This window comes from Vulpes lagopus, chromosome 6 (assembly GCF_018345385.1).
Source record: "Vulpes lagopus strain Blue_001 chromosome 6, ASM1834538v1, whole genome shotgun sequence".
Taxonomy (NCBI): domain Eukaryota; kingdom Metazoa; phylum Chordata; class Mammalia; order Carnivora; family Canidae; genus Vulpes; species Vulpes lagopus.
In genome coordinates this window covers 4,697,256-4,720,487 of record NC_054829.1, presented here as the reverse complement: position 1 = coordinate 4,720,487, position 23,232 = coordinate 4,697,256, and the positions used below count along the sequence as shown (strand labels likewise).

At 49.0% G+C, this 23,232-nt stretch overlaps 1 protein-coding gene across 4 annotated transcripts in view; it reads left to right on the top strand.

Annotated features, from left to right (window-relative positions):
- The window catches only part of WDR25 (WD repeat domain 25), a 144,272-nt gene that overhangs the window by 124 nt on the left and 120,916 nt on the right, over positions 1 to 23,232 (top strand). For 2 of the 4 annotated variants that reach the window (XM_041758170.1, XM_041758169.1), the window contains exons 2-3: positions 854 to 1,025; positions 3,227 to 4,069. In XM_041758170.1, the coding sequence (XP_041614104.1) occupies positions 854 to 1,025; positions 3,227 to 4,069 (1,015 nt within the window). Of the gene's footprint in view, positions 336 to 853; positions 1,026 to 3,222; positions 4,070 to 23,232 lie in introns of all 4 variants that reach the window. The other 2 variants (XM_041758172.1, XM_041758171.1) reach the window with 2 other exon arrangements.

Sequence of the window (23,232 nt, the reverse complement as noted above, 5' to 3'; positions counted from 1 at the left end):
GCCCGGGGGCGGGAGGGGGTTGGGCGCGGGCGGCGGCGGCGGGGGCGGCGGGGGCGGCGGGGGCGGCGGCCGGAGCGCCCCGCGGCCCTCAGCGCGGCCTCCGACCCTCCCTCGCCGGTCCTGGCGGGAGCTGCCTTCCGGACGCGCCGAGCTCGGGGCCCGCCCTACCTCCGGCTCTTGACAGCTCGGCTAACTTCTCTTCATCCTTCAAAACCCATCGCGGGTCGTCTGCCTGGTTGCCTTCCTCCTCGGTCTGCGGCCTCCGGCGCCGGATCCGTGTTTTGTGTTTAATCTGTGCGCACACCAGACCCAGTCTAAGGCTTGGCCCCGAGTAGGTAATCAGGACGTGTTCGCCGAAGGAGGGTGTCCTCCCTCTTTTACTTTCTCCGTGCCCCACCCCCCCCCGCAGCTGCCGCCCACGAATATTCCCGGACCCCGGGTGGGGGTGGGGGGGTGTCAGCGAGTGAACCGAGCACGACAAGCGCTGCCCTCGAGGAGCCGACCCGGCCCGCGCTGCTGGGTCCCCGGCCTCCTCCCGCGGATCCCCGCCCCCACCTCGAAATTTTTTCCCCTTTTCCCGCCCATGTGCCTTCGCAGACACAAAAGGCAGCAACTACTTCCCCCGAAAGTTTTCCGTTGTTGCCAGTGTGTCTCCCTGGCCTCCGTTTTTGCCTGCCCCCCCCCTCCCCGGAGTCGCCCCCTGGGCCTCCCTGCCTCCTCCCTCCGGCCCCCTTGGATGCTCCTCCTTGCCTCTGGTGTCGGGCCCACCTCGGCCACCCACTGGAGATGGAGCTGCAACCCCCAAGCCCGCAGGCGCCGCCTCTAGGCTCTTCTGTTCTGCCTTTCTCCTTAGGATCTCTTACTGCCTGGGACCCTGCATCTCGCTGGATTGTGGTCGGCCTCTGCCACTGCCACCCGAGCATGGTGAGCGCCGGCCCCCCTTCGCTGTGTGTCTGCCGTGGGGCCTCACCAGTGGCCTCTGCGCCATCGGTCCTGGGTATGCGAGCCAAACGTTCACGAAGCAGGTAGTATCCAGAGCCTCGTCATCTGCCCTCCTGCATTCATTCCTCCCTTGCTGCCTTGCCTAGCTAGGAAGTGGGCTGATGGGCCCCAATCCCACCACTCTCTGATGTTGTACCGTGGACCTCTTTCTTTCTTTTTAAAATTTTCTTGTTTTTTTTTTCTTTCTAAGATTTTATTCATTTTTTCATGAAAGACACACACACACACAGAGAGAGGGGCAAAGACACAGGCAGAGGGAGAAGCAGGCTCCATGCAGGGAGCCTCATGCAGGACTCGATCCCAGGACTCCAGGATCAGGCCCTGGGCGGAAGGCAGACACTCAACCACTGAGCCATCCAGATGTCTGTCTTTCTTTCTTTCTTTTTTTCTTTCTTTCTTTCTTTCTTTCTTTTTTTTTTTTAAGGTTCATTTTATTATGTTAGAGGGAGTGGGGGAGAGAGAGAGAGAGCTTGCTCGAGAAGGGAGGGACAGAGGGAGAGGAACTCAAGTTGACTCTGTGCTGAACACAGAGCCTGACTCAAGGCTTGATCTCACAACTCTGAGATCAGGACCTGAGCCAAAATCAAGAGTTGGACACTTAGCTGATTGAGCCACCCAGGCAGGCACCATCGGTCTCTCTTCTGAGTCAACCACTGCAGACAAGGAGGTGGGTGGGAATCCATCATGTGGCTGAGCACCCACATCCTGGCAGTGGGAACCTGGTGGGTTCCCTGCGACAGGGAGGAATGGTATGTGGTGGTGTGTGGTGCTGTCTACAGGAGTTGAGACAGGTGAGATGTCTGATCAGGACCAGGCTAAGTGTTTAGAGAATAGAAATGCCAAGTTGTTTGCAGAGCGCAGATGGCTTTGTGTATGGAAGGTGTTACCTGCCCAGATTAGGCTGCAGGGTGGAGGGGGGGGTGGAATTTTGGAGGAGGTAGACTATATTTGTTGAATGATGATGTAATGTGTTGGACAGTGGAGCCCTTCAGGCGATGGAAAGAAACCCTTTGGGGGAGAGGTGTGGGTGGGGCGAAGTGGTTGGATGCCAGGGAATGTGAGGGAGAGCTGGGTGATAGGCTGAGTGGCTTAACAGGGGACCCAGAGGGAGTCTGGCGCTGACCTGACCCCACATGCCTGCAGGAGGAGGGGCGCAGTGTGGTACCTAAGGTAGGGCCTCATCTGGGGCAGCTCAGCAGTTGGTGCTGCTCCTTCACGCCCTCTGCTGTCCTGGATGTGCTGGGCATCCTTGTCCTGATTGTACTTCCTCTTAAAAGCACAGGATTGAACTCCAGACTTGAAGGGCTTCTTTCCAGAAACTAGTTGGCAGCGATTTATCGTGTATGGTGGTTCAGAATTTCAGGAAGGATTTTTTAGAAAAGGAAATACACTGCTGTGTGAGTGTGTGTTTGGAGTGAAGCTGGCAAATTTGGACAAAACCCTTCAGAAACTAGGGGGGCTGAGGCCTTGAACACGTGGTTTTGTGTTGTGGGTCTGTCTCACCACTGGCTTATCGGTGAGGTGGGAGTATCTGGGCAGGGGGTGAAGGAGGCACTGGGGCCCACCGGGAGGGTGAAGATCAGGGTGACATGCTTCTCCCACTTGATGGGTTCTGGACATCTTTGCATTTTAGTATTTTCAGACCTACTCTCAAAGACCCAAGTTGACCTTCCATAAGGCATCTTTAAAATCCTGAATCTTTCTGTCCAGGCATCCATTCTCCATTTCGTCAGGTCTTCTTTTTATGTCTTTCAATAAAGTTTTAGTTTTCTTTCTGTAGGCTTTTGCTGATTTTTTGTTTTCATTTTCCCCAGATAGCCTGTAGTCTTTACTTAAAAAAATAAAATCTCCTAATTATGCCTGGTGTATAGAAAAGCCCTCATTTTTTTTTTAAGATTTTATTTATTTATTCATGAGAGATACAGAGAGAGAGGCAGAGACACAAGCAGAGGGAGAAGCAGGCTCCATGCAGGGAGCCTGATGCAAGACTCGATCCCTGGACCTTGGGATTATCCCTGGACCCCAGGATCATGACCTGAGCCAAAGGCAGATGCTCAACGACTGAGCCACCTAGGTGTCCCAAGCCCTCATTTTTTAGTATGTTTATTCTTAGAGTTTTCCAATTGTGGATTTGCTGGGTGGTATGTTTTCTTTTAATTAAGTGTGGTGGTAAATATTCTTCTGTGCGTATTTTCTGACACTTGACTTTGTTTGGTCTAGGTAGTTTGTCCTCAAAGGATATCAAGAAACTGTGTCTTCAATGGCTTCATTGGTGGCTTATGATGACTCGGAGTCAGAGGCTGAGACTGAGCCCGTGGGAAATTTTAATGCTGCCAGCCAGATGAAAGACACCTCTGATGTGGTCAAGCCTCCTGGGCAGGATTTTGCATCAGAAGCCCCAGGTGTGACGGAAGGGGCAGTACTGTCCACAAAGCATGGTTCTGGTGTAGATCCAGCTGGCCATCGTCTCCCACTGGTCCGGCTCTGGAGAAGTGACCCAGGATCTTGTCCCAGCCAGAGGCTACAGTGGCCCAGGACGGAGCCTGACATCACCTTCCCCACAGGCAAGCCTCCTCCACCTTCCCTGTGGACCACCCAGACTCCAGCTGGCCATGTGCCCCTGGCAGCTGCCCACTTTAGGCGGGTGAAACTCTCCTGGGGAACTTATGACTCCCCTGAACCATCCTTCTGTGTCCAAACCAAATCTGAAACCCCAGGTAAACATGGCAACTCTCTTCAGAAGGAAAGGTGTGAGGACTGTATTGTGCCCTATACGCCAAAAAGACTAAGACAGTCACAGGCACTAAGCACAGAAACTGGGAAGGGCAGAGATGTGGAGGCGCAGGGTCCGTCTGCAGGGCGTGCCCCGGCTCCTCTCTGTATGGCCCCCAGAGTGTCTGAGTTTATTCAGCCCTATTTGGACAGTCAGTATAAAGAAACCACCATTCCCAGGAAAGTGCTCTTCCACCTGAGAAGTCACAGGGGCCCTGTCAACAGCATACAGTGGTGTCCGGTTTTTGCTAAGAGCCACATGCTTCTCTCAGTGTCTATGGATAAAACCTTCAAGGTAAGACTTGAGTGATACTGCTTCTTCAGGGACTTTTAGAAGTAAATTGCTGGGGTGTTTTGCCTTTCACAACAGTGAGGTACGGGGGCCGAACGTTTCTGTGTGGGAACTTCTGCAATTCTCTCTGCTGCGTACAGGAGTGGGTCCTCAGTGGCCCACCCTGGACTGTTGGTCCGCTCTGTGCCCTCCCCCTGATGCTGCCTGGCTTAGGCCACCTGAGGATGCTAGCCTTTACTCCTTGTGGGAGCGCGGAGGACGTGCAGACACACTGGAACCGTTGAGGATGAGGTTGCTGAGTGGGGACAGTCAGAGGGAGAGGAAAGCCAGCCTGGGACAAGTCCTGGGTCCCTGTGAAGCTTGGGGAATGTGGAGCTGTGGCAGCTCTGTGCTGGGCACTGTGTCGGATGCCAGGGGAGCCGAGGTAGATAGACCTGGCCCCTGGCTGCAGGGTGTGCAGTATGGTGGGGGCCATGGGCCAGTGGAGAGGCTCTCACAACCCCGGGCTTAGGAGTGTGAGGACCAGACTCCCAGAGGGACACAAGTGCTCCATGAACCCCCCGGGAGGGCTTGGTGAAGGCTTCCAGGAGGAGGGGAAGGTTCACTTGGTGAAGGTCGTGAGATAGAGCAGAAGGATGTTCTTGGTCGTAAGCCTGGGAAGTCCTGAGGGACCTGTTGGGGAGTGAGGGGCCAGACCAAGGATAGCTGTGGATGCCCTGCCGAGGACTTCCGGTTTATACAGACTCCGTTTTTCATTGTTACTTAAGAGCTACTGAAATCCTGCTGACCTGCTGTAAGCAATCCCCACTCATACAGGGATTTAGCATAGCAGTGTTGCATCTCCTGTAACCTGTCTCCAGTGCCTCTGGGCTCTACTCTGTCTCTAGCAAGCACCTCAGCACCTAGCAAGTCATCTATACGTTGTAGGTGCCAAGTAAATGCACACTGAACCAAAGCTTCCTGGAAAGAAAATGGCTTTGGAGTTGAAGGGACAGGCCTTCGGCTCCAGCTTTGCTGTGGAGCAGCTGGTTAGCTGGCCCTACTCCGCGTCTGGCGTCTCAGCTGTAAAGGGCATCGTCATACTTGCGTCATGTGGTCACGTAAGAAAAACGCCTACAGATCCCGGGCACAGAGCTAGGTGCCCCACAGGTACTCCGTAAATGTCGGCTTCCTCCCTCTCTTTTCCTCACAGTTCTGGAACCATCCTGCACAGGACGTTGTATTTGCAAGTTATGTTTTGAGCTTTTTTCTTAGGAGGCATTTTTTCTGAAATGAAGAAAGGAAGCCTAAGTGCAGTGAAGGCTTTGAAATGAGCTGAACCAACGGGTGTCATTTTTTTTTTTTTTAAAACATTTTTTTAATTTTTATTTATTTATGATAGTCACACAGAGAGAGAGAGGCAGAGACACAGGCAGAGGGAGAAGCAGGCTCCATGCACCGGGAGCCCGATGTGGGACTCGATCCTGGGTCTCCAGGATCGCGCCCTGGGCCAAAGGCAGGCGCCAAACCGCTGCGCCACCCAGGGATCCCAACGGGTGTCATTTTTAAGTGGCCCATTTGAGTCCTGAATCAACTTGTCTGTGTTCTCTTCTGGCAAGGCTAATAGAGCTGTGCAGGGACAGTGCCCTCTTCTGCCGTTAGCACGGCGCTTCGGTGCTATTCCTGTGAGGGTGGGGGCTCCGGTCTGCTCCGGAGGCTTCTGGTGTCCCTGGTGTGCATTGTAACATGCTTGGTTAATCCCACAGTGCTGGGGCTTCTCAGCGCTCCTTCCTGAGACTCTGTGCCCACGGAGGGCCGAGGGGACTTGTCCTTTGGTAAGGGAGAGCATCTGGAGGGCTTCTGGCGTGGGCCTTTGTGGGGCCTGTGTGGTGGCAGGCCGCGTCTGGCTGGCCCTGGATGTAGGCTGGAGTTAGAGTGATCTGGGCCTCAGGGTCTGGCTCCATTCCCAACAGTTTTGTGACGCTGGGCAAGACACAACCTCTCAGATTCTGTTTCCTCCTCGATGAAGCAAGCTTATGAGACCTATGGTTGGTCCTTCTGAGGTGAGACAAATGCCCAGGTGTGTGTGTCTGAAGCATCCAGGATAATCCTAGGCACATGTTCAAGGTTTGTGGAGGGTAGTGTGGTTACAGGTGGATCACCTGAGGGGCATGGGAAGTCCCTTTCTCGGACCCTGGAGGGAGCGAGCCATCTGGTAGGCTGGAGAAGGTAGTCTTGTCAGGAGGTCTCAAAGGACCGGCCAGTTGCCGTGGGGGAGATAGGTGGAGGGACCTAGGGCAGCAGGTACACCTTAGTGGATGCCTGCTGTCTGCTTGCCCACCCGCGGGGCTGTAGCTCCTATGGTGAGGGGCAGGCGTGGAGCCCTGTGGGGACTGGTTTGCACCTGGCATCAGTGAGGTACCCTGTGGGGCCTGCTTGGATCACCTTTGCCCTGAGAAGTTTAGGTTTCCTGAGCAGAGGTATCCCCATTCTAGTATAGTTCTTAAACAGAACGTGTCTGAGGAAAGCCATTGATTTGGGGTGTTGGGTTTGTTCAGTCGTGTAGTGCGTGTTTGTAGAGTAGATGAGTGTGCTAGGTGCTCTGCACCGGGGGGTGCCTGGAGGTCCCCGTGGAGAGGACCCTGGATCAGCCAACTAGCTGTGACGCCTTGTGTCCAGAAGGGGGCACAGTTGGCTCAGCTTGGAGGAAAGCTACTCAGGCAGAGTGACTGCTAGGAAAGCCTTGTCTGAGGTGATTCAGTGAGACCTGGGTCCTGGGCCGTTTGTGGCAGAACTGCCCTCAGTGGGGCTGGTGCTGTGCCCCCCTTCCCGGGGAGGTGGTATGTGTGCTGCAGGAGATGTGGGCGCTGGCCCCTTGCTCGGCCTGGCATCTGCAGGGAGCCCTGCCCACTGCACTGCCCGTCCCTCATGGCGAGGCTGCAGGGGTGGCATTAGAGGTGGTCCAGGGACAGGGTGCAGCTGCCATCGTGCTGCTGGGGCCAGTGTCTCCTGACCTCCTTGTTCCTGTGGGGTCTTGAAAAACCAGGGCTTTTATAAGCCATACATGCAAATTGTTGGGCCAGGATCCTCACTGCTTTAAGATATTTGATGGTTTTCAGTGACAGAGTTATTTGGCAAATTGATTTTGAGCAACTTTTCAGCATAAAGAATGTGTGGCAGGGGCTGGAGGAGCCAGGATAGGAAAACCAATTGGGAACTGGGTGGCAGCAGGGCTGGGAACCCGGGAGGGAAGTCCTGGCTGACTCCTCAGTTTTCCTGGGGCCTCAGGTTCATGTGTAGCCAGGTGTGCGGCTGGCAGCCCCAGGCAGGATGGTGTTCTCCCCCAACCCCGAGGTCTGAGAGTGGGTGGCACGGTAGATCTTGGGGGCCTATGAGGTGGGTGGGGGAGTGGGAGGCATGTGGATGATGAACCTGGAGAGTATGGGGCTGCGGGCACCGGCAGGAGTCTAGGCTCCCTGCAGCCCCCGCCTGGATGGAGAGCAGTGGGTGCAGTGGGGAAAGATTTAGAAGAGGTGGGTGTGACAGGGCCCCTCCCCCACCCCCTGACTCTGTGCTCCCTTCTAGGGTGCCTTTCTCCTTGTCTTTTGGTTAAAGTCTGCCAGAGTGCCTTCTTGAGCCCACTGCATCCGGAAGGAGGGAAGAGCCTGGGTGCTGGGGTCACAGCCCTTAGTTCATATCCTTCCTCTGCCACTGACTGGCTGTGTGATCTCAGGCAAGTTACTTCCCTGAACCTCAGCCATTGTATGTAAAGTGGAGACAACTGTGCCTTGCCTTGGTGGGTTTTTCTGAAGAATAAGCAGTGTTATATGTGACCTCTCTGGTGCCTGGCACAGGGTAGGCACTTGCTGTGTCCTTATGGTTTTGCTCTCCGCGGGGGTCTCCCCCCTTCCTTACTATGTAGTGACATCTCATTCTGCTGGTGTGACTGTGAACTGTATGTGCTACATCTTCTCGATTTTAAGCGTCTTGAGCATGGAAACTGTGCCAGGTCCATTTTTATGTTTTTAGAAGCACCTGGCACAAAGTTTTGTATGCTGAATGATCAGTAAAGATTAAAACGGTTTTTTTTTTTTTTTTTTTGGATTTTATTTACAGCCTTTGGGAAAGGATCATCTCTTAAGTGCATAGATCTTATTTGCCAGTAGGGGGCACAGTAGGACTTAATATAGGCTCACTCAAGCTTCTAGAATGTGAAAGAATCCTTGATTCAAGGTAACATTTACTGAAATATGATTTCTTTTCTGATCAAGAGAAAAACAACACAATCCATCTGATTAATCTAAAGAGCATGGAGTGCCAGTTCCTTTATCTCTTTAAAACGTAGCTTTGGAATTCATAAATTTCAATTGGGCACATGACAGTGGAAAGATACTTATTTTAATATGTTCTAAATGTTCTGTGAGCTGTAAAATATGCTTATATTAGTTTTGAAAAATTTACAGCTGGAGAAATTAAGTAAAATAAAACAATGACTCATAACTCTGCACCGATGCTCTGTTTTCTTTCCTGATGATCCCTTCCTGCTCCTGTATAGCACACATCTGTTTCTCACAGTTGTAATCCCAGTACGGATACCCTTTTATCTACTCTTTTCATTTCTCTGTGTCCTCATTTAGCTCAACACGTTTGAATACCCACTGCACGTAAAGGTAGAAGTCAGACTTTGAAGCTCTTGGACAAAGTACAGATGTGGCCTGCTTCAACCAAATGCAGGCAGCCCTCACCATTGGCCCTGTGTGCAGAGCCCTCTGCTAGGCACCAGACATATTCTCACAGGCATATGACATGTTTCCTGCTTCTAGGGGACCCCCGTCCATGCGTCAGAACCCAGAGTTCTGGAACAGAAGGGTATTAAATCAAATATATGAATTAAGTGTTGTTCATTTGTTTTACAAAATGGTTTTCTTTAGGAATTCTTTCAGTAAAAGACTTCCCTACAACACTTAAAAGAAAAAAAAACTTTTCATTTTTTTATCAGGAACGTAATAAAAACTTATTGTGAAAAACTTTGAAAATGCAGACAGCATGAAGAAATCGTTGCTAATCCTAATCCTGAGTCGGTGAGTCACTGACGCCGGGGGCCTTTCCTGGTCTGGACCCCCGCATTCCTGTGTGCTCACAGAGTTAGGCTCACCACAGAGTGCGTGCAGTTTTGATTTTGCTCCCCTCTCCCCTCCCATCTTTTGTGCTGTTTGTAAGGGGCGCTTTTCTACCTTATTAAAAACTTTCTCCAAACGTATTGTTTTTTGAAGATTTTATTTATTTATTTGTGAGAGTCACAGAGAGAGGCAGAGACATAGGTAGAGGGAGAAACAGGCTCCCCATGGGGAGCCCAATGCAGGACTCGATCCTGGGACCCCGGGATCACGCCCTGAGCCAAAGGCAAACGCTCAACCACTGAGCCACCCAGGTGTCCCCCAAATGTATTTTCATGTCTGTTTCAAATCCAAGACTTTGCTTTGTCATTTATGTGTTGTTTCATATTGTTATTTACTTTTGTTTTTGAAATGGTGAGTACTTCAGTGAACATGGCTATAAGTAAACGTCTTTTCTGCTGCCTTAGTGTAGGTAAGATGGGCTTTGATACACACTTGGGCTTGAGCTATAGGCTTTGTGTCTGGTGAGTGGAACCTGAATAAATTGGCAAAGCTTCAGTGCTATCGTTGCATGAGACCCTTGGGTTTCTGTTCTGTATCTGTTGCTTGGTAGGTATGTGACTTTGGTAAAATCACCTTGCCTCTCTGATTCCCCAGTTTTCTCATTGGTAAAATGGGTATAATGGCTGCCTTTGAGGGTTGTTGCTATGTAGAAGAAATGGGAAGATGCAGCGCAGTGCCTAGCATATGGGAGGGGCTGCAGAAACATAAGGAGGGGCTCCTGATTCCTCTGTTCTTTTATTGATTAAACAATTAGAAAAAAGATGAGTCACCCAGGATGCTCCAACTTAATGTAACACTTGTTTTTGTGAATCTTTTAATAGTCTGTCTACAGATACATGTTTTTCCAAGTGTTCAATGTCAGTACTCCTGAGATAGATACTTTTAAAATTCAAAAAGTTTTTGGGTTTGTACCAAACAGTTTACCTCAGGCTCCCTTTTGATGTACTGCACGTTTATTTGGAAGGCATGTACTGTAGGGTTCAGTCTGTGTCTCTAAACTGATCATGTTTAAAATGTGTTAGAAGAAAATAAATTGGACAGCAGTTTGCCAGCTCTGAGTGTTTTATGTCTGGGCCCCGGGCAGTGTGGGGAGGAGCTATTTCATACCTGAAGAGGCCCAGGAAAGTTAGTCTGGGGCAGGGAAGAGGTGCTTACCTAGGGTGGCACCAGGTTCAGATGGGTCTCATCCCCTTTCCCATGTTGTGTGTGAAGGAAAGGATTTTTTTTCTGGATGCTGAAGACCCAGATTGGGGATCTCATTGTGCTGCTTGCCTGCTCTGTGGCCTCTGGCACAGAGTACTGGTACAGAGTATCATTGAGAGGCTGGAGAGAGCTCACCATCCCTGAGGGCTTACCACCTACTAGGAACGGTTCCAAACATTCCAGCTCCACTTCGTGACAGGCCTGTCGGGCAGGGGCTGGTCTTACTCCCACTTTACAGACAAGGAAGCTGAGGCACAGAGAGGTTAAGGGATTTGTCACACAGCTAGGAAACTGTAGAAGCAAGATGTGAAGCTGTCAGACCACAGAGCAAACAGAGCTAAAAGACTCACTCTGCTCTTCTGCCTTGGAGGATAAAGGATGGAAAAGCATATCCCCTCAACCCAAGTGGTGCCCGGGCGCTGTCCCAGCCTCAAAGTCTTGTGGTTCTGTTAAGGGACATAAGAGATGATTTCCATAGTGGTTTAGATTTGCATTTTTATGTATTACAGGATCCCGTTGATTTATCATTGTTAGCGTATCTGATTATATTAGGGTATCTTAGACGTGCTTTGTAGAAAGTAATATATCTCAGATTCAAAGACAAGGAATTTATGGATTCAAGTGCCAGAGTGAAGGTTTATTTCAGTTTTGAAAGAATTATTCTTGATGGATTTTACAAAATGAGATTGAGAAATGATTTGATGTGTAGAGTGAGGAGTCGTGGAGCATTATGCAGATGATTGGCAATTTATTCCAAGCACGAGGCAAATCTATTGGAAATGAGAGCTGCGCAGCTGGGGAGGAGGGTAGGGTTGTGGTGGTGGGCGTTTGGTATTTGGGGGGTGAATGATTAACAGTGCACCGAGGGTAATTAGGTGAAGGCCAGGAGAGACTAGGTGGTGTTTGTGCCTGTGTACAGTGATCATTTGGGCCCATCTTGGTTTTACAGAAACCCAGAGAGGGAAAGACACTTGCCTGAGGGCACACAGTGAAGTCAGGTGGTGATGTGGAGCTGGGATCTTGTGTAGGAAGTGTCAGGATGCGTCCCTCACTGGACCCTGTGTTTGCTTGTCTCCCTTCCCACCTTGTATGTATTTTTGTTTCAGAGAAAGTTCAGGGTCATCTTAGTTGTCCCAGGGGTGGGAGTGAGGGCTTCAGGCCTATCAACAGCAGGGTAGGTGAGCCTCTGGGGATTGCTGTGAGATCCTGAGCTGGAACCTTCTTTTCGTGGGAAGTGAAGCTTTTTTTTTTTTTTTTGACACTCCTTTCCTCCGTATGAAAGCTGCAACGTTTCTGAGGCCAACAAATGAGACATTTCCCACTTTCCGTTTGGTTGCCAGAAGGGCCTTGCAAGCTTTCGCCTTGCAGAAAAAACCTTGGGTTGAAGGAGGAATAAGAAAAGGAAAGTGTGGCGGAACCCAAGCTGTGTTTTCTGCATTTTGAAAACTTCATTCCGTTGAACTTTAGCAGTTCAGTATCCCCAGGGCAGGGCCGTGTGCTTGCCAGATGCTGACGGAGAAAACAGTGCTGTGTGAAGGTGCAGACTCTGTCCTCAGGGAACCAGCCTCATCCAGGCTCATCCCGTGTCATTAAGGGAAGAATAGAGCAATTTGGGAAAATGCTTTTAATGTAATTGAAAAATGCAGATTGCAAAATTGGCACGGTTAGGAGTTGAGACAGTCTAGTAAATTATTTCTTGCTGCTTTTAAAACTTGGACACGGAAGACTCTTAAAGACATCCATTTACTGCCCAGCGATGGCTTTGTCTTACTCCTTAAAAAAAAAAAAATTAGTTGCTTTAGATTTAACTTAGTTTTATCATAAAAGTAGTAAGATTTTGTGAAAAAATACCAAAAAAGGGTAGAAATTAAAAATAAAACTGTAGATCTCCACTCAAGCATAACAACTGTGAATGTTTTGTAAGCAGCTTTTCCTTTCAGTATTTTTTCCCATGAGTATCAACTGGTTTTAATTATACTCTAGGTACTTTGTTTTTGTAAGCAGCATTTAAAAATTTTGTGATGGTTATCTTCCCCCAAGACTGCTTTTACTCCTTAAAAGAAGGGGTGTGTAAGTCAGTCCAACTTTGTCACGTTTTCTTGCAGCTTCTGCTGTCTCTACTCAGGCATCTCCTACAGGCCCAGGCCCCCGTGTGTGAGGGGGGGCAGTGGGGCATGGTGCGGAGGAGAGGGCTTCAGGGGACGGTCAGAAGTGCATTTGAGGGAGGCCAGTGGTATTAGCCCAGGACCCCGGGAACTCTCGCACCTCAACCCCCTCACAAAGCGCCGTGAACCCAGGCTGAAACGCAGGAGGCAGGAGAACCAGATGGCCGTAGAAACTTAGCAACAAAGTGGCCCTAGCTGGGGGTCCTCGAGCTGCTTCCAGGCCAGTCTTCCCTCGCTAGGGGCCAGTCTTCCCTCGTTAGGGATGAGGCATCAGGTACCACATCCCTTCTCATGGAAGAGGGGCCACAGGGAGATGGGTGGTACCCTTGGGGAGGTTCCCTGGCAAGGGCTTTACTTGGGGACTCAGATTACTTGGCTGGTCTGGGTGTTCCTGGACAGAGCTTCTGATTTTCTTTCTAGTTCTCTCTTTGCCTCTCTATTTTGTTTTTCTGGGAAATTTCCTCCACCTTACCTTTCGATCTTTTTTTTTTTTTTGATTTTGTATTTCTGCTGCCATATACTTAAAGTTTTTCTTTCTTTCTTTCTTTTTTTTTTTTTACTGAAGTATAACTTATATTCAGAAAAGTGTTCTATTCTGATCTATCATATTTTTACATTCCAAGAGCTGCTTCTTGTTTTCTGAATGTTCCTTTTTTAAAGAATATGTCATTTTTTTATTGCATATTTACAGGGTCTTTTCTTAGCTCTTGGAGTTCTTTGAAAGTTTTCCTGTGTTTTGGAAAATGTTCCTGCCCCTTGTCACCTCCTTTTATCCTTTTGTTTTGGTGTCTGCGTTTCACGTGAGGAGACGCTGTACTGCTCGTTCCCATTCGGGGAGGAGGCCCGGGGAAAGCCAATCTGGCCAGTGTGTGTGAGGGTGTGCGAGTGAGTGTGTGAGTGTGTGCGCGGATGGAGCCTGTCAGCAGGGAGGTTGCCGCAGGGTGGTGAGGCAGCCAGCCAGCATCTAGGGGCAGGACCCTCCCACGTGAATCTCCCTAGGTGTTTTGGGTAGCCCGGTCAGTTTCCGAGACAGGACTCTTCACCCTGGATGCCTGAGTTGGGGGATCTGAGCAGGGGAGAGTGCTGGGGTCTCCGTTGGAGTGTGCAGACGTCATTCTCTCTCTCACGTCCTCCAGCTGCTTTTTCCACTCTCATCTGCACAGATCTACTTTGTTCTTTTTAGCGCCTACAGTGGCCTTCCGTTTATGACACTACACCATCAGTTATTTGTAAACATGACTGTATCTTCTTCCCCTTGACAGGGGTAGAATTATTAACTTTTCTAAAACATTTGCTAATTGAGCGGCATCTTATTTGAGAACCAAATGAATTCATTTGCTCGCAGCTTCTTTAGAACCAGGCTGGCACCTCGTTAACGCTCAATAAGTGTTTGTGGGTCTTGTCCATCAGTCTTCTGCCATTTTAGCATTTCTCTTATCCAGCAATTTACATACTAACAATATTGACCTGTCGTCATATCTCCCCCCTCCCCTACCATATGTTGTTTGACTTTGAGTTTTGGCATTTCATTATTACTATTTTTTTAACAGAGGAAACTTGACATTTTTTTTTGTGGTCAAGTCTATGGACCTTTCCCTTTGTAATTGTCCTGTGGCCTTAGAGCATGGCATGTCCTCCCCCATCTCAAGATCTGATAAATAGTCACCTATATTTGACCTTCATCTAGCAGTGATTAGCTTGAGCCAGTTTCAATTCTCATCATCTCTTCCAGGCTTTCTGTGGGTCCGGGGCAGGCTGTGCCCGCCGTGATGAATGTGTGCTTGGTGCCAGGGATCGATTGGTATATTAAGGAGCAGCCCTGCTTCGTGACGCTCCCCCACACTGATGCTGGCTACTAATGATTTAAAATGACCTTCTTCCCATCCAGCTTATTCCGCAGGGCACGGGTGCGCCACGGCTGCCCCAACCTTTTCTCAAAAATGAAATGTTGTTTTTGACCATAAAAGAAATACATGTACGCTATGGAAAAAGCAGGAAGGTATAAAGAAAAAAATTGCCCATTATCTCTGCACCCAGAGGCAATGACTGTAGACTTTTGTTGTATTTCCATCCAGTCTTTGAAAATAAAAGGCGACATAGTTGAGTTCCAACTATCCATGTAATTTTAAACCCTGCCCCCCTCCTCCCCGACTGCAGCAGCAGGGTTTGAATGCTGTGACTCATTGCTGTGGTTTTCAGTGTGGTCTTTGAGCCCCTGGGGTCCTCGAGATCCTTTCCTGGGGTCTGGTGGGTGAAAATTGTTTTCATAATAGTACCTAGAAGTTATTTGCCTTTTTCACTCTCATTCTCTCGTGAGCTACATGGAGTTTTCCAGAGGCAACGGGATGTGTGCTGTTACAATAGATTAAGTACAGAAGCAGCTCTGCGAGCCCAGCTGTCTCTATTAAGCCAGCCGTTAAGGAGCTGGCAAAAATGTAAACAGTGCCTTCTCACCGATTTTTTTGTCTTGGGAAATATATTTTTCCTAAGAGATGTTATTTATGTTGACATATAATGAGCTTATTACTGATACTTTTGCATAAATTAATATTTTTAAGTGTTCTCAATTTTAATTTCAAATATGCTAAATATGGATTGATAATAACCCACATAAGCAGCAGCGTTTTGGTGTCCTCACTAACTTTAGAGAGTATAAAAGGGTCCCACCAAAAGGTCTGGGTAGCACGGTTTAATTTATGTCTGTAATTTCATTTTAGCGGGTTGCATGTATGGGTAATAATGGTGTCATCCTGCGGCCCTGGCGGAGGTGCATAGATTCAGCCCTGGCTGCGTCACTCCCTCCTCCTGCTTGGTTAGATTTCCAAACGGTGTGACCAAAACATGATCCCAGAGGGTCCCAGTCCCCCTGGGCCCCGTTGCCCCTTCTCTCTGCCCTCCCTTCTGCCAGTTGTGAAGGTGATTTAACATTACAAAATAATGGGACAAAAACCTCCCAATTCCAGCATACACCTCAATTACGATTATCCTTTCAACACCCTCCCATCAATTTCTGGTCCATATGGGCTTGTGTTTTTCACAGAGTGCGCATACAGTTTTGCAGCCTGCTTCTCCCACTTAACATTCTCTCCCAGCCTCTCCTGCCGCAGCGCCACCAGCCGCCTCTGCGTCTTTGGAGGGCCGTCAATTTGTGCTGGTTCCATGATGCTCTATCGAGTTGATTAACTGTAATTTACTTAGCCGTCCTTGGACACTTAGGTGGTTTCTAATTTTTGCTATTATAGATAATGCTGAAGTGGTTATCTTCATGCATGAAATCCTTTTCTGTTGGATTATTTCTTTCGGATTGATTCCCAGAAGTGGGACTGCTGGGTCAAAGGCTTGTACATTTTCATGGGTCCAGATACGTCTCCCGTCAGATTGCTTTCCAAAAGGATTATACCAATTTGCACTGCCACTGCAAAGCCTGCGTAATAACCAACTATTTTGCTTAACTATCATGCCTAGAATTTTCCCTTGGAGCCCCAAGGGGGCAAAGGCCCTTCTCTAAGTGAATGTGATCTATAATTATTTAGACTAACACCAAAATTGCTTTCAGAACATTTTTAACCTGCTGAGTTTAGAATTCTAATTCGCATACAAGCCAGCATTAACAGTATCACAAGGAGCAATTTCTCTCCCTGCTCACAGTGTGTTTACACAGCCCGACAACTGCAGGGAAAACTGAAGAGCTTTTATAAACACAAGTGGTCTCTTTCTGAACTAGTTGAAGTGTTATTTTGAAAGGTACAGAAACACAAATTAAAACACATTTTCATTGTAACCTTTGGTTAGAAAAGTTGTTTGTTTTCGTCCTGGTCTCTTTCCATGTTCTTTGCTCTCATTCAAGTGTGTTCTGAAATATCCTGGCTCCTTGGAGTCTTGCCATGATGCTGTTAGCCCGGTGACAGGGACATGCGGGGGAGCACGGTGGCTGTCTTCAGGTGCTGGTGGGGTGGTGGTGGGAAGAGAAATGGGTTGTACCCCTAGGCAAAAGCAGGACTAACGGTGGAAACTGCAGGGGAAGAGGTTGGTACCCTGTGAGAAGAACTTTCCAGCACTCAGGACTGGTTACCTTGGGGAGTGGATTCCTGAGGGGCGTTAGGGTGGAAGGCTTCAGCGCAGGTTGGAGCCCACGTTTGCCAGTGGCCGGGACATAAATGCAAGCAGGGGTCAGGAACTCTAAACTTTCTGGAATGATGTATGCCTGTGGCCGGGGCCCCTGGCGGCTGTGTGCTGCCCTGGAGAAAGGACTGGGCTCAGCCCTGAATACAGGGACTGGAGCCTGACATGGTGTTTGGCATGCTGTGAGTATGCACATGAGGTAGACACATCCCCACCTTGATTTCTCTGGGCTTCCACACTCTCATCTGTGAAAGAATGACCTCACAGGGCTGTAAGGATCAGACAAGGTTAGATGTGTGAAACCACTTTGTAAACTATAAAGCCTTTACAAATGGAAGGTGTTACCAAGAACTTCAAGCCAGGGTATATTCTGTAATTGCAAAGCCAAGTTCTTAAGCACGGGAGGCTTGCAATCCAATTTGCCTTCAGTTACCTTGTTTCGTTGAACAAATAATATGGTGTGTGCCCATGGACACCAGCAGGCCTCTCAGGGAACTTAGGCTCTTCCAGATGTGGCTTCCTGTTTTTGGGCTTTGCAGTGTGATGTTGGCTTCTGGTGGTTGGGACGCCAGGCTGTAGACTTGCTGTGTAGCCAGTGAATCCCTCAGGCCTTGTGATAGGTTCTCTCTCTGTGGTATGAGCAGTAAGGGCCCCAGGGACGAGATGCCACAGAGCATGTGAGAGAGATGGCCCTGGGAATCAGTATAGGAAGACTTAGTGTCTCCACTTCTTTCTTCATTTGGTCATTCATTGATCCAGTCATCAGTTGGATCTGCCTTGGCTCTGTACAAGCTCTGGGCTTACAGGGACCAGAAATACCCTTGCTGGCAAGGTAATGGGGCCCAGGCATCAAAACAGACTAGAGTGTGAAAATGTGACAGGCCCTCTGAGCACCCCCTATGTTGGGTATGGGCATGAAAAGGGGAGTGGAGTGTGTCTGTTGGGGTGGGGGTAGAAGACAGGATAGGCTTCTGGGGAAGGGAAAGGTAGAGCTGGGTCTTGGAAGGGGAGGAGATGAGTAGTGAGGTGGGTGGGGAGGAGAGCCCTGTGCCATGACTGCCATGCCGCAGGGAGGGGCCAGTGAAGGCAAGTCCGGGAAGTGTTGGTGTCCACTGAAGGGAGTCAGGACCTGTTGCGAGCTTTAGGCTGGCTGCTGCCTCTGGTACTTGTGCTGGGTCAGACAGCACACCAGGCTTTGCACCTCATTTCCCCACAGCTGGGGCATGAGACAGTCATGGAGCTTGGGAGTCCCACTGCTGGGCTCATCCCTGGCTCTGCTTTCTAGTAGTAGCTTGGTCTAAGTTATATGACTCTGAGGAACCTGTGTTTTCCCATCAGGAAGTAGGGATGATAATAGCGTCCACCTCAGTTTTCTGAGGTTTAAACAAGAAAAATCATGGAGAGCTCTTAGGGGAGTACCAGGCTCCCCAGTAGCAAATGCTCATCATGTAAGCTGGCAGCAGCAGCAACATCCTCGAGCCTGTTTTACAGTTGAGAAAACTGAAGATCAGAGAGGAACATTGAAGGATCTGTGACTCCTGAACCCAGAGCTGGTGTTTGGACTTACTCTCTCTGCCTCTGTAGAGGGACTTACCCTCTCATAGAAACCGGGTTTCTATGTTAGCTTCCCGGTTGCAGCTCCAGAAAGTAGTCCCAGGAGTGTGTGCAAGGTCCTTAAGCTTTTTGAGTCTTTTAATTAGTTCATCTGCACACCGAGTAACATTATGCCAGAAACTTGTCTTGATTGTTGTATCTCCAACTCCTGGAAGAGAACTGGACACAGGGCAGGGGCTTACACAACACTTGTGAGAGAGTGAGTGACCCCTGCACAATCTCCCATGCTCCTGTGGGCCTCCTTGAACTCCAGGGTGATTGAGAGTCTTGGGGGTGATCTTGCCCGCCTGCCTTGGCCCCTTTCTCCCTCCTCTGGCCCGTGTAGGAAGCGTCCATGGGGGTGGTGGTGGTGGCAGGCTGTGGAGGGGGCTTTGAGGACTGTAGCCAGGAGCTAAATCAAAGTGGTGATTACTCCCCATCCGTTGAAATGTTTGCGTTTACTCTCCCAGGTAATGGGCTTGGGCCGATCCTTGCAGCTTGTGCGTTTGTTTATTTATTGTTTATTTAGAAATCATAAATCCAGAAAGGATTTCAGGAGGCTTACAATAAAAGATACGTATACAGTAAAGCTGTTAAAACAGACCATGAATAGCCACCCTGGAAAGAGGAGACACATAAATCAAGTTCAGAGCTGACCACCCTTACAGGGCTGGTACCTTCCATCTTGTTCCGCATGTCCTGATAGCCCTGGGGCAGCGTGAGGGCCTGGAGCCAGCACACGTGGCTTTGTGTTAGGACGTGGGCTAGCTGGGTGGTGGTGCTTAGAGGAAGGCAGCTTCTTCTGGGGCCATGTCTTGGCTACTTTGTGATGAGATCTGAGGGCCAGAGGGAGGCCAGCCTGGGATCAGTGGGGTGCACCAGGACCCAGGCCCCTCGGCCACACTGCCCAGGCATTTTTCTGCAGCTGTTTCTCTCCTGCCAAGAGCCACTGTAAGGATTGTATGCTGCAGTGTTTGCCTGGGACCTGGCAGTTGGAAAGTGTAGTTGTGAATCTGCCCAATCTGGGCTGTGGTTCTTGTGGTGAATATCATCCTGGGTTGGGGGCACAAGTCCTTCTCTCAGGCCCTCACGTTCAGAGGAGCTGCCGCTGGCAGGGCTTGCAGGATGGGGTCCCCCTGCATGCCCTGGGCTCTGTCCATATTGATGTTCTTCACACTGAGCATGGCCTGTTCATGATTGCTTAAAAACACTTACTAAGTTCGAAACGAAGGGAACATACTTTTTAATTATTTCCCTACTTGTCTCTGGCAATGCTGTTGTCAAGGAAACCAAAACCTTGGAAAAGCTTTTCAGCTTCCCAGTCGGAAGAGGATACTTGCACAGTGCTTATGTCTGTGGAAATGGACCTGTTGTTCTGTAGCAAAATCTGTTTTTAAGAGGAGTGGCTTGCTTCACTTCTTACGTATAGAACCTTTTTGACCTTTTAACAGGAGATGCAAGGCTGTTGCTGGTATTTTCTCTTTCAAAAGAATTGCCTGCATTCTTGACTCATTTCGTTCATTTAGCTACTGATGCAGGAGTTGGGTTCTAGGGATGGAAGTGGGATACAGAGATGGATAGAGCATCTCATCCTTCCTTGAAAGGTTCTGGGCCTCTGGGAAAGAGAAACGGTTAGACAGATACATACCTGGTCTCGTGGAGTGGAGGATTGAATGCTCTGGGGCACAAAGGACAGCCCCAGGGAGGGGCAGTGTCACTGAGAGTCACAAGGAATCTGAGAGGATGGGTAGAAGTAATTCCATGGCAGAGAGACAGAAGAACATTTTGGGCAGAGGGAACAGACTGTGCAAAGGCTGGAGGACTGTACTGCCACCAGCGGACTGCAGGGCTGTTAGGTGAGGGTACTGGGTTGGACACATAAAACAAGGGTGCAGGACTGTCTGGAGAAGCCTCGGGAGGCTTGAAATCAGGAGTGTGATGGAGTAACAGAATCTGTTTTTAAAAGGGCTGGCTTCCTTTGCTTCTTACAGATAGAGCCTTTTTGACTCCTCGTGGAGTGCGATGAGGTTGAGAGAGCAGGCTCCTCAAAGCTGTCCTATTTCTGTTACACAGGCCCTTGCTCCTTGATGCACAGAGGCACGTCGCTCCTTACAGCTTTGCTTTGGAGGGAAGGGACTCTGCTAACACAGTTTGAATTTAATAATTCGTCTCTGCTGCAGGAGTACAGTGTTCAGTGTAATGTTTCAGCCAGCATTCCAGTAAAACTTTATGGTAGTTAAACCCTATCAAGGGCATTGGTTTTATATGAAAAAGATAAATCATTGTTAGAAAAACAGGAGTCTTGTTTTTAAACAGCCCTTCTTTTTCTTTTAAAAGCTTTTGAAAATAATTCTAGGTTTATAGAAGAGTTGTAAAATTCAGAGTTTCTTTAAACTCATCACCCACCTTTCCCTCCATCTTACATAACCCTGGTGCATTTGTCGAAACTTGAGAAATGAGTATCCGTTAACTAAATGTTAGAGTTTTTCAGACTTCACCAGTTTTACAGCTAATGTCCCTTTTCTGTTTCAGGATCCAACCCAGGATCTGACATTGCCTTTAGAGCCCTTGTTCTTTTGACCTTTAATGATTTGGGGGAGGGGACCTGCATGGGGAGCAGAATGAGTCTCAGCTCCTGAGGAAGCTTTCCACCCTAATGAGGCTTATGGGGCTCACTCCTCCCGGGCCAGTTCCCCCTCTTCCTGGCTTCTCTAGTGCTAACCCGTCTCTGTTCCTTCGTTTCTTGCTGTTTTCCTTTGGGATTGAATCCAGCCGCTGAACCTGTGGGCTTGTATTGACCTTTGTGAGGGCTTGGAGTTGGACCTCTCCTCAGCTTCCCTGTGTTTACCATCTGAGGTGGTGACGGGTGGTGACTGAGAGTGAAGTGTGACCTTTAGTGAGGGAAGCGAGAACGTTCTTTGCGCACAGGTGGACACGCACAGCCTTCAGACAGAAGTCCCTGCTTTCCTTCTGTCCCTTCCTTGGGTCACATTCCTCTCTGCCTTTCCCCTCCTCCCATCCTCTCCTTCCCCGTTTCTGTTCTGCTTTCTTGGGCCTTCCACCATGCCCACTCTGTTCGCTTTCTCTTTGCTCTTCCTTCTTTCCCTCCCTCCCTCCCTCCCATCCACCCTTCTGCCTCACTCTCTCCCTCTCCAGCTCCCATGCCCTTCCTCCTTTCCTTTCCCCGAGACAGGCCAGTGAAGCTGTTGCCACGGAAACAAGCCCAGCAGAAGCTCTGCTCTGCTTTCTGGATGCTTCTAACGATGATGATGACGCAGGCTTACTGTTGGGTTCTAGAATCAGCTAAGCCCTGGCCTGTGGCCTCTGGAGTCCTTTCATTTTCCAAAGGCCAAACCGGTGCCACAGCTCATAATTCTGTTCAGTAGATGGTCATTTTTGATTTGGAAACTTCAAAATTTGAGTAATCCATTTTCCTGTTGCTCCAGAGGACCGGTTGCAACCAGTGTGAAAAATACTCAGCCGAATCACTTGTGTTAATGGAAAGAAAACACTACACGAAAGGTGTTGGCTCTGTAGGTTCCACAGATATCTTAAGTTTCACGTGGGAGGTGGGTCTACATATGTGCTGAATTCTTGAGATGGATGACTGATTGCTTTTAAAGGATTTGGGGGGACAGAGAAAATATAATGGGGGCCCTAAAAAATCTTCAGATGCTTAGTTTCACTCAACAAACGTTCCGGGAGGAGTTGTGGGTGCCAGCCAGGTGCTCCTCCCCAGTGGGGAGGCCGTGCTTGAGCAACAGAGCTGGGTATGCGTGTGTGTGTTCGTGTTCAGCCTGTGCCCTACTGCAGAGTAGCTGGCACCCCCTGATATTTGTCAGAGTAATCCAGTGAGTCCGGCATTGTCAGTTCTGCCGAACAACCGCGTGCTTGCACATTAAGTAGGCTCTGTGGGCCCCTCGGAGGGCTCTTGGCTTCTGGGCCTTCATGGAGCCGGTTTATTGTGGTGGCAGCCTTGTTCCTTGCTGTTTGTTCAGGGTTTGACTTAGGCTCAGCTTGTTGGCATTAGCTAGGATTTGGAGTTTTGCCATTCAGCCAACACCAGCTAATGGCCCAGCAGGGAAGAGTTAGTTCATGGATTATATTTAAGTTAGTACTTATTCCCAAAGGTAACTTTGCTTAATAAAAACCTTAAGCCTTTATTACTGTGCTTATGGGTATCCTGGCTCCAGGGTGTAAAAATAAGACTTATAAAATCCAAACGTTATTTGTGGAAATGCAAAAACATTTTCATTAATAGAGAGTGTGATAAAAAGCCAAGGCTCTTTCCGTCTGTATCTAAATGGTCTTGCTGCACTTGGGTCTTTTTATTTTTGTACTCATTTTGAGCTTATTTAAATATCACCCATTCAGTTGTGAATTTTAAAGGAAGGAAGCTTTGGTGTGTGAATAACTTTACAACTACCCGCAGTATTTCTAGTCAGTTGCTGTGACTTAAGTTGATAATGGACCCCACACAGCAGTCACTAATGGATGATAATCTGGAGTGTTTTTGTTATTGTTTTTATTTTAGAAGAAAGGTTTGAAATTAGCATAGTAAATCTCTGTGGGATCTTTGCAAATAAAAGAATATTCACGTTAAAAACAACTTTCAGGAAAGATGTATGGTAATGAATAAAACATCAGTGAGTGAAAATAAGCGTGTTTAATTATTCAAGTAGAAGTAGTAATTTAAACTAATTATTGCTTGCGGATTTCATAATTCAGTTTTTGTCTCGCAATAATATTTCCTCTGGGCCTCCGGGGTGCGTCGGCGGCTGCTGGAGCGGGCGGGGCCTCTCCCCCTCCCCTGCGGCCGCAGCCTCTGCTGCACTGAGCTGCTTCTGCCCGGCCTCCTTGGTGGCCCCAGCCCTGCCTGGATCCTCCCTTGCAGCACCTAATTAAGTATATCCTTGCTTATCAC